This window comes from Nannospalax galili, unplaced genomic scaffold (assembly GCF_000622305.1).
Source record: "Nannospalax galili isolate Female #2095 unplaced genomic scaffold, S.galili_v1.0 scaffold236, whole genome shotgun sequence".
In the NCBI taxonomy this organism is placed as follows: Eukaryota; Metazoa; Chordata; class Mammalia; order Rodentia; family Spalacidae; genus Nannospalax; species Nannospalax galili.
This window is the reverse complement of record NW_008338710.1, coordinates 2,758,967-2,772,186: the sequence shown is the minus strand read 5'-3', so window position 1 is coordinate 2,772,186 and position 13,220 is coordinate 2,758,967. Positions and strand designations below refer to the sequence as shown.

Below are 13,220 nucleotides of genomic sequence, written 5' to 3'. Positions count from 1 at the left end.
TGCATGTGCACCTTAGTATCAATTGTATTAAAAATGAATTTTTCTGTATGCAACCGTATTTTAATAATGAAATGGAGATTTTTTTTAAAGTTTAAAACCTCATTTAATTTTGTCTTATAGGGTTTATATGGAGTACAATATTGTATAACTGTATTAATTCAACTGTAAACCTGAAAATTTACAGCCAATTTTGAAAGAGACGCATCTTAGCTCTGGAAATTGTTATTGAATCTGTCAGTGCTTTTGTAATGAAATGCCTCTTCTAATTATATGGTTATTAAATAAATAATTAAAAAAAACATCAGATTATATGAGACAAAAAAAAAAAAGTAAATGACAGTTTCCTCACTTGTCATTTCAGAGTGCAATGCTGTCTGTTGCATTTAAAGAGGGCTTAAAGATTCCCCCTCCAGCTATGAATGAAATAATTTTGGGAGCTAATCAAGATATACGACAGGTAATTTAAATATATTATGTGACAGTTGTTAAACCTCACAGTCTTCAACCTTGCAGGGTGGGGAGTATCGGTATTTTCTTATCCTGATAACTATCTTGTTTATGATTCTTGTAGGTTTTACACAACCTGAGTATGTGGTGTGCACGAAATAAGGCACTAACCTATGACCAAGCCAAGGCTGATTCTCAGAGGGCCAGGAAGGATATCAAACTGGTAAAAGAAGTTCCCATCTCTTAGTTCCTTTAGGAAGTCCAGGCTTTTTTTGTTCTGTACACTAGCTGTATAGACACATTCTCTTTCCTTTACACATAAAGCACCCATAGACACTTGTCAGACCTATGTAAAACATAACCCTTGTTTCATAGAAATTCTGAGAAAGGGATAATTTTTAAATTAGACTCCTGCTTCGTTTCAAAGTGGTTTTTCCAGAGTCTCTTCTGCATCCTTTTTGGCATTGTTTTGTACTGTTGGGAATTAAATGTTTCAAATGGTTTAGTTTAACCTCTGAAGCTAGAAATCAGTTGCCTTTGTTTTCCATTTCACTTGTCAGAAATTAACAGTAATAACTGCACAGTTTTAAAAAAAATAATATACTTTTTATTTTTTTGGAGTAGTTATAGGTTCATAGCAAAATTGAGTGGAAGGCACAGAGATTTCCCATGTAACCGTCCTCCATACCCCTGCACACTCTGCCTCTCTTAGTATCCTGCACTAAAGTTTTATATTTGTTTCAGTTGGTAAAACAGCACTGGACACATCATGTCACCTAGAATTCATAGGGTTCATGCTTATTGATGTACATTTTTTTTAAAGATTTACTTTATTATTTTTTATTTATATCAGTGTGTCTGCATGTGTGTATGTGTACATGCATGTTAGTACTCATGGAGGCCACAAGAGGGTGTCTGATCCCCTGGAACTGGAGTTATAGGTGGTTATGAGCCACCTAATACAGATGCTGGGAGTGGAACTTGGGTCCTCTGCAAGAGCAGGAAGTGCTCTTCATTGCCGAGCCTCTTCTCCAGCTCCGTTCTGCAGTTTTTTGGACAGCGACATGTTTCTTTTCTGCCACTGCAAAATTAAGCAAAGTAGTTTCTCTATAAAAAAATAAACAAACCCAAACCCAAACCAAACCATTCCTCCCCTTAACCCTTGATAATGACTAGTCTTTTCAGTCCCCATAGTTTTTCCCTTTCCTGAGCTTCATGTAGTTGGAATCATGTAGGTTGTAGCCTTTTTGAGTATGTTTTATTTCACACAATCATATGCATTTTGGGCTCCTTCATGTCTTTTCATGAATTAGTCATTTTTTCCTTTTTTTCCTCTGTGTTTTGAGATTGGGTCTCTTGTAGCTCAGGCTGGCCTCAAACTCACTATGATAGCTGAGACTGACCTTGAACTCCATCTTCCAAGTGCTGGGATTATAGGTGTGTGTCATCATGCCTGGCTAATATAATTTTTTAAAAGATATTAAGTCCATGGTCTGGAAGTATCAGTTTATTTACCTATTCACTTACTGAAGGACAGATTTTTGAAATTACGAATAAAGACAGTATAAATTCTGTGTGCCTCTTTTTCCTGTGAACATAATTTTCAGTTCATTTGGGATAAATACCAAAGAATATGGTTGTTCATGGTAAGTCTATGTTTAGATTTTAAAGAATCTGCTAGACTGGCCTCCAAAGACCTGTTCCATTCTCCCCAGCAATTGGTAAGGGTTCCCATTGCTCCACATCCTCACCAGCATTTGGCAAGGTCAGTGTTTCAGATTGGTCATTCATTTTGTGCCTCTCCCTCTCACAGGGCCCATTTGATGTTGCCCGGAAAGTGTTTGCAGCTGGAGAGGAGACTGGACATATGTCACTTATGGACAAATCGGACCTCTTTTTCCATGATTATTCCATAGCGCCTCTCTTTGTCCAGGAGAACTACCTCCATGTGAAGCCTGTGGCTGCAGGGTGAGCATTGAGAGGCAGTGAGGGCCAGCCAGGATTTGGACCCTCCAGCACCGCAGAGGTGACATGCTTGGGAAGGAGTGGCTGGGGGTGGATTGTGGTATGATCTAGACTGGCTCTTTTCCTGCAGGGGTGACATGAAAAAGCACTTGATGCTTTTAAGCCGGGCAGCAGATAGCATATGTGATGGTGACTTAGTGGACAGCCAGATCCGGAGTAAGCAAAACTGGACCCTTCTGCCCACACAGGTAAGTGTAGGGCTCTCCTTAAAGAGTGGAGTCTGCTTTAGCTAAGGAGAACAAAGTTGTTTGTGGCTTCTGTAGTTAATTTTTTTTTTTTTTTTTTTTTGAGACAGGGTCTCCCTGTAGCCATAGCTGGCCTGGATTTGCTGTGGAAACCAGGCTGGCCTCAAACTCAGATCCACCTGCCTCTGCCGCTGGAGTGCTGGGATTAAAGGCATGTGCCACCACGCCTGGCTTCTGTAGTTAATCTTTTGTGGCAAAATTATAGTCTTTTACAGAGGAAAATACTCTGGTCACTATTGGCTGTTTATTAATCTGGTGTTACTATGTTTTAAAAATGTTTTAATGTAAATGGATGCATGGAAATAGGAAGAGACATTGGTTATAACTATGGACATTAATCAGAAGGTTCATCTATTCTCTTTTACCTTGAGAATCTTTTTTTGGGGTCATTAGTGGCTCTCTCAGGGGTTGCCACTCAGAAGCTCTCTGAGGAGAAATGCAGCCAGGCAGGCCAGCAGAATCTCATATGGGATTGCAAAGTCTTTCTTTGCTACAGAGGTGACTTTATACTGGGAATTGTTTAGTTGAGATCTTTAAGTGATAACAAACTACAAAATACATTTGTATTTATAAGTGTTCTTTCTTACATCTTGAGGCATGTGTGAGATGGAACCCAGGGCCTTGTACATGCAAGACAAGCACTCTACCACTGAGCTGCACCACAGCTTTCTGAGTTTTGTTTATCGATACAGTGTTATTAGCGCAAGTGACAAGCAAGGACTTTAAAGAAAGTCTGCCTTTAAAAAAATTTTATTATTTTTTGTTTTATGTGTATGAGTGTATTGCTTGCATGTATGTAAGTCCACATGTCATGCACTGCCTGCAGAGGTCAGAAGAGGGTGTTGGATCTCCTGGAACTGGAGTTATGGATAGTTGTTAGCCACCATGTGAGTGCTGGGACTTGAACCCGGGTACCCTACAAGAGCAGTTAGTGCTCTTAACCACTGAGCTATCTCTAGCACCTGCCTTCTTTTTTGAGACAGAGTCTTCCTGTGTAGTACCAGTTGGCCTGGTACTCAGTATGTAACCCAGACTGTTCTCAAACTTGTGGCAGACCTCCTTTATTAGCCTTTGTAGGCATGTACACCACGCCTGGCCTTGCCTGCCTTCTCTTAATTATACCCATATTGCTTGAAAATGAAAAACAAAGATTTGTTGAAATAAGAATTTTTCCTGTTTTAAAAGTGTTTATTTTTCCTCTCTTAATAATTGTACTTTTGAGATTTTATCCTAAACAAATAATTTTAATCACAAAAAACTTTTTGCATAAACGTATTCCTGAAAGTGTTAGCCTGAAAATTAGAAAATCTCCATGTCCAACTACAGGAGAATAGTTAATTATGATAAGTCCTCTTGGTTTTTAAATCATGTTTTATTTATATGGTTTCTCCTTCCCTCTGTGGGTGTGTGTATGCACATGCACCTACGTGGAGGTCAGAGGATAACATGTAGGAGTTGGTTGTCTCCTACCAATGTGAGTTCCAGGGATTGAACTCAGGTTATCAGACTTAGTGGAAATGCCTTTGCTGATCCATCTTACCGGCCCATAATAAATTCACCTTATGATTTCCTTTTTACCTTTTTAAAAAAATTTGTAAAGATTATCTAATAAGAATAATTCTTGTGAGAAAACATTACTAAGATATGCTTGGCGTGGTGGTAGCACATGCTTTTAGTCCCAGCACTCGAGAGGCAGAGAGGTAGATCTCTGTGAGTTGCAGGCTGGCTGGACTACAGACCAGACCCTGTCACAAAAAGACCAAAAAAAAGAAAATATAAAGAAGAATACAATTTTTTTTTTTTTTTTTGAGACAGGGTCTCCCTGCAGCCCCAGCTGATCTAGAACTCACTATATAGACCAGGCTGGCCCAGAACTCACAGAGATCTGTCTGCCTCTGCCTCTAATGGCATTAAAGGCGTGTGCTACCATGTCTGGCAAGGATACAAAATTTATGTGAGGTATAATTAGAGCCTTCAAAGGAGTGAACCATGGCCACCAAAGTCATGTAAAGTTACTCTTCTTTTGCACCTTTCATATGTAATAGTTTAGTCTGTTTTCTACTAGACTGTCCACATTTAATTTCCTGTACCATCAGCTGCTTATGTTAAAATTGCATTCTGTAGCTACTCTGTGCCCTGACATTGGCAGCCAGGGGGTGGCAGGTATGCTGAGAGTAGTTGACTGAGGCTGCAAGACTTTATGGTTTGTCCTGTGTTTTAGACCAAGGTGTTGATTGCAGTGTGTTGTCTGCCCCCACCGCCCCCCACCCCTATGTGTGTATACATGCCTCTGTGCACTCCTATATGTCTGTGTGTCTTGTCTATGTGTACGTATAAATATACGCCATGTGTACAGGTGTCTGAGGAGGCCAAAAGCGAGTGTCAGATTCCTGGAGCTGGAGTTACAGGTGGTCATGAGCTGCCTGATAACAGGTGTTGGGAACTGAACTCACTCAGGTCCTGTGGAAGAGCAGCAAGCACTCTTAACTGCTGAGCCATCTCTCTAGCTCCCATGTTGTGTTTTTGAGATAGGATCTAGCACTGACCTGGAACTTAATGATTAGGCTACTGTGGCTACTCTGTGGGTCCCAAGGATCCTCTTGTCTTCTCTTCCCCAGTGCTGGGATTACAAACACATAACCACCACACCTAGTTTTTTACATGTGGGGATCAAACTTAGGTCTTCATGCTTGTGTGGCAAGTACTATACCGATTAAGCCTTGTTGCCATCCCTTAGATGCTTCCCACACCTCCAGATTAGGACATGGAGGGGGCAGTCTAATCAGGCATCAGGCTTCATTTTCCATAGACACTGCTAGTCCATTTTCAATTGCTGTAATCTACAAACTGGGCATGTTTTAAAGAAGTTTATTGAACTCACAGTTCTAGAAAATAAAAGGACTTGCAATCTGTTGATGGCCTCCTTGCTGGGTGGCAAAGGGCATCTCATGGCAGGAGGTGGATGTGTATATTTGTTTTGACCTCTCTTATGAAGCAACCAGGATTCAGTTATGAAGGGTTCACCATAGTGACCTTCTCTAATCCTTTAGACAGTACCATTGGATTAAGTTTCTACCCTCTCCAGACTTTACAATGGGATGAAATTTGAACATACCCAACAATACTTAAATCAGAGCAACCTGCTTAGACGCTCACAGCTGCTAAACAGTTAACTTTGTACCAGATTTAAATTCTGGACTACATTTGACTTTTTTTCCAGGCCATTTATGCCAGTGTTCTTCCTGGAGAGTTGATGAGGGGCTACATGACCCAGTTTCCCACCTTTCCAAGCTGGCTCGGGAAGCACTCATCCATGGGCAAACATGATCGCATTGTACAGGACCTCGCCTTGCACATGAGTCTTAGGTAAGCAGAATTAATGCTGTTCCTGGCATTTTATTGATGAGTACATTAACCTTTATCCCATAAAGGTAGTGTGAGTCTAAAGATTGTGTTTTCATTTTGACTTTAATGATAATTAGCTAAATGATCCTGGATGATAAGTTCCTTCTGTGTGGAGGTCCAAGTTCTGTCATCTGTTATCAGCATGACCATTTGGAAAACAAAGCCAGGTGGCACTTGTGTCATGATGTTCAGAGAAGTACATCAATGCAGTTTAAAAGTGTCCACCTCTGAGGCATGTCATTGTTTATGTTACTGGAAATGTCCCTGTTTCTAGTGGGAATAACTTCTCAGTTATTTGCCTGTTCTAGTGGTAAAATGACCTACTGATTGAGTTGGGAACATAGGGTAGTGTATAACAGGATCATTGAAAACAGTATACTTGGAAATATTTAAAGAAGGTCAAATGTACCTGAGTTTAATACAATTTTGTTCAAGTTTAGAAACAAAAAAAAATAAAAAAAATGTGCATGCAGTGTTAAGTAAACTTGAAGGATTTACTTATAACCATGAGAGCTATCCAAGCAATCCTTATTCCCCTTTGTGGTCCTGGAATATTGCTATTTGGTCCCCAGATTCCCCTTGATCTTTGGGGCAAAGCTAAGCTAGTTCCTGTCTTTTTTCTGTGAAATTCTACTTCCTGCTAATTTCCTTCTTCCCAGCCTATGGCAGGAGTCTTTTCTTCCATTCCTAGTTTCCTGTAGCTGTTCTAACAGCAGAATGGCTAAAAACAACAATTTGTTGTCACTCTGAGATTGGTTATGTGGTGGCTTAATATTACCAGAGGGTCTTTGTGAAACGGAGGCAGTGGTGTCAGAGTCAGGGAGATTCTGCCCTTTAGCACATGGAGGATGGAGGAGCCATCAGCCTGAGTGCTGCGCTTGTTGGGATTACCAGTGTACACTGTCACACCCAGTTTGTGGTCCTCATGGATCTGGACATAAATTGCCAGGCTTGAACAAGCCAGGGGCATTGTCGGAAAGATTTAGGATGGTGGCAATAGAAATATTATTTTGCTCAGTTATTTTCTGTTTTAAAGAAGTGACAACATTTAGGAAAGACAGAAAGTTACTTCCTGAACATTGTAGTTGTCAACTGCTCAGAGTCTACTTCTCTGCCTTCTGCTGACCAGCACTGATCTCTTTCACTCTGCAGGAACATGCTCTTCAGTGTTCTTAGAATTGGGGAAACCCTGCCCTAGACCTAATATTTGAGAGTGTAGGCATGAGGAAATATGAGGGAGGCATTCATGTACAGTTCTGTCCATTAGAATCAGAGACCAGAAGGTGTTACACACTCACTCATGGAGCTGCTTGAGGTAGGAAGCCTCACTGCCTCTTCCTGATGCTTTTAACACTCGGAGACTGGGAATGAGTAATATTTATGGCTATAGAAAGTACGAGCACAGAAACAATATTATTGTTGGGGCCTTAAGAATAGGATAGAAGTAGAACCCATATTTGGTTTCTAGGACAGTACAAAAATATCTTTGAGTGCAGTGGTGTGTGTCCATTACCTTGGGGTGGAGCTAGGTGTCCTGATGCCAGCTGCTGGATGGCAGGATTCCACTAACTATTAATTACTGCAGTTAGATTGGCAGTTGAGGTTAGACATATAGGAGTACCTACTTAATTTACAAGTTCTAATTTACTGGTTAAGTTATTGTGCATTATTGAAGTTAAAAATGTTTATGAACTGGGCATGGTGGTGCATACCTTTAATCCCAGCACTTGGGAGGCAGAAGCAGGCAGATTTCTGTGAGTTCCAGGCCAGCCTGGTCTATATCATGAGTTCCAGGCCAGCTGGGGCTACAGGGAGACGCTGTCTCAAAAAGACCAAAAAAATGTTTATGTACTCTTGGTATATTTTCCATAATGCCTCAGAGTGTTGATAATGTGGAGTGAATGTGTTTATTTTAGTGTCCCCTCCCTCCCTGCCCCCTCTGTCCTTCCTTCCCTCCCTCTTCTTTTTGGGACAAGGTCTCACTATGTAATCTTGCCTGGCTTGGAACTCTGTAGACCAGGCAGGCCTCAGATTATGTCACAGAGGTTCACCTGCCTCTGCCTCCTGAGTACTGGGGTTAAAGGTGTGCAGCTGGCCTTTAGTTTCTTATTTTATTTTTAAATTAAAAAAATATTTTATGTGTATATTGTCTTATTTTAAATGCAGTATCCACTAGTTATAGAATTGTTTGTTTAGCATGCAAGTGTTTGTGCATACCATGGCATATGTGTAGAGGTCAGGGGAGTTGATTCTCCCCTTCTACCCTGTGGGTCCCAGGCATTGAAGTCAAGTCATCAGGCTTTCGTGGCAAGCTTTACCTTAAAAGACAAAATACTATTCATTAAAAGGACTTGTGTGTAGTGAGTAGGTGTTGGTGCCATTGACATGGATTATATGCATAAAGATGAGTTTCCTGTCTTGATTTTTCAGAACCTATTCGAGCAAAAGGACTGTGAACATGGATTACCTGTCCCATATAAGAGATGCACTTGTACAACCCTTGACCTCACAGGGGGTGGAAGGAGTTCAGCATGTTGTTGCACTTATGAACACATACTACTTGATGAAAGAAGACTTTGAGAGTATCATGGAAATTAGCAGCTGGGGTGGCAAACCTAGTCCCTTTTCCAAGCTGGACCCCAAGGTAAATGTGCCAAGCACTGTCTGCTATGGCTCAGTCTTGTGTCCCAGCAGTGCTTTAAACATGTTCTAGCCCCTCGCCTCCTTTAGCTGCTTGCTGCCTCTGCTCTGTGCTTTCCAAAGATAGTATTTTAGTACAAATCAGGAAAGACTTCAGGATTTGATGTCACAGTGAAAATAAGGATGTGTTTAGTGCCTGAGGAGTTTTGTAATTTTTTTCTTACCTCCCGTTTTTTTTGAGACAGGGTATTGTATAGTCCATGTTGTCCTTGAATGAGCTGTGGAGCTGGTACTGGGCTTGAATTCTGATCCTCTTGCCTTTGCCTCCCAACCTCGGGGCTCACAGGCTCATGCACCTCATCCTTCTTTCTTGTCTGCCTGTTGATCCAGTATTTGTGACAGTTTCATTCTCTCCTATAAAAATGTATCTCTCTCTTTGTATGACAAGCATGAAAAAACTTGAGTGATGTAACATGAATGTGTGCTAATCCTTGCTCTGGCCCCTGTTTACTTGATAGTTGCTGGCCTGGATCTCACAGATCTGCCTGCCTTTGCCTCCCAAGTGCTGGGATTACAGGCATGTGCTACTGCTGTTCTTGCCAATTCTTGTGTTTTGTAGTCAACACCAACTTGAATCTTGTAATGAGCCTTTTCTCAATTATTGATTCACACACTTAACACTCCTTATTACTGTTTAGAAATATGGGGGACTGAGTAGGTAGAAATAAGACCTAAAATGGCATTTGTTTGCCTGACAGCCCCACATGGTGATTCTTAATCTTTTTCCTCCCCTCCCCTCTTCTTCTCTTCTGTTTCCCTCCCCTCCCCTTTCCCTCCTCTTCCCCCCACCCCCCTTTAGCTGTAGGCTTTATTAAGAATGTTATGAACTGGGAATGTAGTTCAGTCTTAGTGAGCTTGCCTGGCATACTCCACCCCCCCCCCCCCCCCCCCCCCCCCACAAAAACCAAAAACAACAAAAAAAGGTAGCACTTCTCTAAAGGAAAATGCATATACTTCATTTCCATTTTATGTGTGAATATTTTGCAGTTTTGAGTGAGTTCCAGAGTTTCTCAAAACATTTGGGCTTTTATTCTTTTAAGGAACGGTCCACCATTCGCGTAAAAGCCCCCTCTGCTTCTCTTCTAGGTGAAAGCGGCTTTCACAAGAGCTTACAACAAGGAAGCCCACCTCACCCCATATTCACTTCAGATAATAAAGACGTCTAGACCTAGCACAGGCCCAGCATTGGATTCTGAATACAATGAAGAGTTACAGGAAGATGATTCCCAGTATGAGAAAGAGCAGGATGCAATAGAAACTGATGCCATGATCAAGGTAGTAGTCTAAGCTGTGGGCAGGAGAACCTCAAAGTTCTTGACTTCTGTGTAATGTGCCTTGTAAATAGTAGGGCCTGTTCAGCAAGCAGCATAGTGAGCTGAAAGTTTGTTTTGTCTTGTTCATCATGATTGAAGAAGGTGAAAGGATTTCATTTTTATAAAGTGAGCTTCTTTAGTAGTGGAAGAGCCAAATAGCAAGAAGAGAGCCCATTAAAAGGCCTTTTATACACACAAGTGCATATGTGTACACTTGCACTCACCTATGTGCATGTGAAGGCAAGAAGGTGATGTCGGTGTCTTGTCACTCTCCACCTTAGCTTTTGAGACAGGGTCTCTCACTGAACCTAGAGCTTACTGTTTTGGCTAGATTGCTGGCCAGTGAGTCCCTGGGGTCTACCTATGTTACTGTTCTCCCACCCAGCACTGTGTTCTATGTCTATAGGAGTAAGTGGCCTTCTGCAGTGCTCTATAGTCTCTTCTCTCGTCTTCACAAAATGATTGTGTTTAGATCATCTGTTGGAGACTGAAAGAAAAGGGAATTGTTCATACAATTGACATTGCCATATTTGCAAGTCATCTCTTATTTTATCTTTCCTACATTTTTTGTGCTCTGAATTCAAGAAACTGCTTTCCATGGGGAGCATGCCTTAGTTCTAGCTCTGAGTATCTTTGCAGTTTTTACTGTCACCTTTGAGGGCGATAAGAAGTTTGGTGGTTGCTTAAAAGTCAGCTCCTCAGAGCAGCAGTCCTCCCAGATCAGAGGCTTGTAGCTTCTCTCTGCTAATCAAGCCACGAGTAAGATTAGGTGGTTGTGGAGTAAGGCTTATTTTATTTACTCATCAACGCAGCTATTAACTGTTTGTACATCTTTCCCCCAACAGAAAAAGACAAAATCTTCAAAGCCCTCAAAACCAGAAAAAGCTAAGGAGTCCAAAAAAGGAAAAGGAAAAAGTTGGAAGAAGTGAAACCATTTTCCAGTATCAGTAGCTGCTTTTGACTTACCTTCTCAACCAGTCCAGCTGGTTAAGAGAAAGCAAGCCTTGCTTTTTCCAGAGGAATCACGTGTAGCACAATGGGACAACCTGGTGGTCCCATTATAAAGGGACGGTATACGGTATAGCTGGAAGGCCTCACAATCGGCTCTCATACACCTCTCATAGAGGTTGATAGGACTGCTGAGTCCTCCGCTGTTCTATAGGACTGCTGGGTCCTTCACTACCCCTGTCAATTGAAGTAGGGTGCTGTAGAACCAGACCTAGAAATTACACAGGCTCTGGAGTCAGATTTTAGTCACCTATAGCCAGCTGGGAGCCTTGGGACTGAGGTGTCTTTTATAGCTTACCGTTTTATCCTAATGGCCTTCACAGGACCAATACAGATTCTTGTGGTGGTTCTTATTTTATGGTGAAATTTTGTAAATAAATCATAATATGAAGCAACCACCACCACCTGGGAGTTCTTTGTATATTGTCAGATATCTTACAGAATATGAAGTAGGAAATTTCCACATGATACATGTATAATTTTTTTTCTCAAGATTACCATCTTGTACAGCAAAATATTATGTTGGTATATTACTTTCCTTATTTGCAAATGATTAGATTAAAATACTCTGTTCCTTAATAACCAGCTGTGTGAATCACAACACTGGAAGTTCAAGGGTCAGAGCTCACACTCCCAGCATCCCTCTGCACTGACCACATTGCTGCTGTGAGTGGAATCTCATGGAGAGGCCTCTTAGCTATTAGGAGAGGGTGTGCGGACACAGGCTTGCTTGCTACAGTCATGTTCTTCTGTAGGAGAGCCTAGGTTGGGTCACATTCACAGGCCTAGTATGTCCAGGAGAAAATGATTGATTTGTCCAGTGATGGATTCTGCAACTTCTATTGGAATTTCAGATTGTGTCTATAACTGCTTGTAGAGGGGCCTTGAGGCTGTGGATATAGCCTGGCCTCTGAGTGTTTAGTTCTTTTAATCTTGTCAGTAAGTGCTCAGAGGTCTGCCTGCCTTTGTGAGGTATATGCCAAAAGGAATATAAAGCAAAGCAAGTAAAGTGTATTTACTAGCATTAAAAATGTGTTTCATGGAGATTGGTTCATTATGGAAATAAAATCCTGCCTTAAGCCTGAGCTTCCTGAGTCCTGTCCCTCTCTTCTCTCTGTTAAAACTTGGCTGGGAACAGCTACTTGAGTGAGGATGGTTTTCTTCTGCACATTCTTCCATTTATGTTGCTTTTGGATATGCAAGTCATGCTACCCCTAGTTAGCTGTACATCTCAGGAAAGGGCTGGTAATCTGCTTGCCTTAAGAACGAAAAATGGTGTTCTTGTTACAATTATGTTTTTAATTATGAATGATCTGAACATGCTGTAAAAAGACTTAAGAGTTAGAAATTGTAAGTATGCTGTTTAATATACATGGATGGCAATGCAGTTCTGTTGGATCCCTCTTTGAAGCCCTCAAATGCATGAGGGAAATAGTACAGATTGAAGGAAAGTGGGAATGGGTGTAGAAGCAGTTCAGGTGTGGCTCTAGATGTCTTTGTTGGCACTGAGTTCAACTGATGCTCCCGATGGAGTGGCCTGTGGAGCCCTCACTGCCATACTGCCCTGCAGAGAACCACCCAGTCTTGGCCATTTGAGTCTTTCTCTCAAACTGTTCCACTTGTCCTTGATACATTTTGGCAGACCTGTGGCAGTATTGTTTGACCTCTTGAAGTTGTAAATGAATAGACCTGATACTAAGATGAGTATATTCCTAAATAAATTCTGGTATGGGTGTGTTCAGGAGTGAAAGTCAGAGGCCTGCAAACCACAGAATACAAAATGCTTGGCTTCACAGATGCCAAGTGACCGGGACTCTTACACCTATAACCTTACAGCATCCCTGAGTGATAACAGAAGCAGCAGCTCAGCATTGGGTGAGTTTGATATTAATAAGTTGTACCACTTAGTACAGCCAAGGCCTCTGGTGAGCTCCTGAGAGGGAAGGACAGACAAAGCTGGAGACATTATGTAGGGGGAATGTTTGGATGCCAGAAGATATTACTGATACTTTGAGCCCTAGCACAGGCCCTTAAGTACCACTGTTGATGCTCGGTTGCTGGTGGCTATATGCAAAGG

General features: G+C 41.5%; 1 protein-coding gene across 1 annotated transcript in view; it reads left to right on the top strand.

Annotated features, from left to right (window-relative positions):
- Rfc1 (replication factor C subunit 1) overlaps positions 1 to 12,237 on the top strand; it is a 91,778-nt gene extending 79,541 nt beyond the window's left edge. Inside the window, exons 18-25 of the mRNA XM_008833232.3 lie at positions 362 to 457; positions 572 to 670; positions 2,261 to 2,415; positions 2,543 to 2,660; positions 5,938 to 6,083; positions 8,553 to 8,766; positions 9,909 to 10,097; positions 10,981 to 12,237. Of these exons, the coding sequence (XP_008831454.1) occupies positions 362 to 457; positions 572 to 670; positions 2,261 to 2,415; positions 2,543 to 2,660; positions 5,938 to 6,083; positions 8,553 to 8,766; positions 9,909 to 10,097; positions 10,981 to 11,064 (1,101 nt within the window). The 3' untranslated portion in view covers positions 11,065 to 12,237. The remainder of the gene's footprint in view (positions 1 to 361; positions 458 to 571; positions 671 to 2,260; positions 2,416 to 2,542; positions 2,661 to 5,937; positions 6,084 to 8,552; positions 8,767 to 9,908; positions 10,098 to 10,980) is intronic.
- The last annotated feature ends 983 nt before the right edge of the window (positions 12,238 to 13,220 follow it).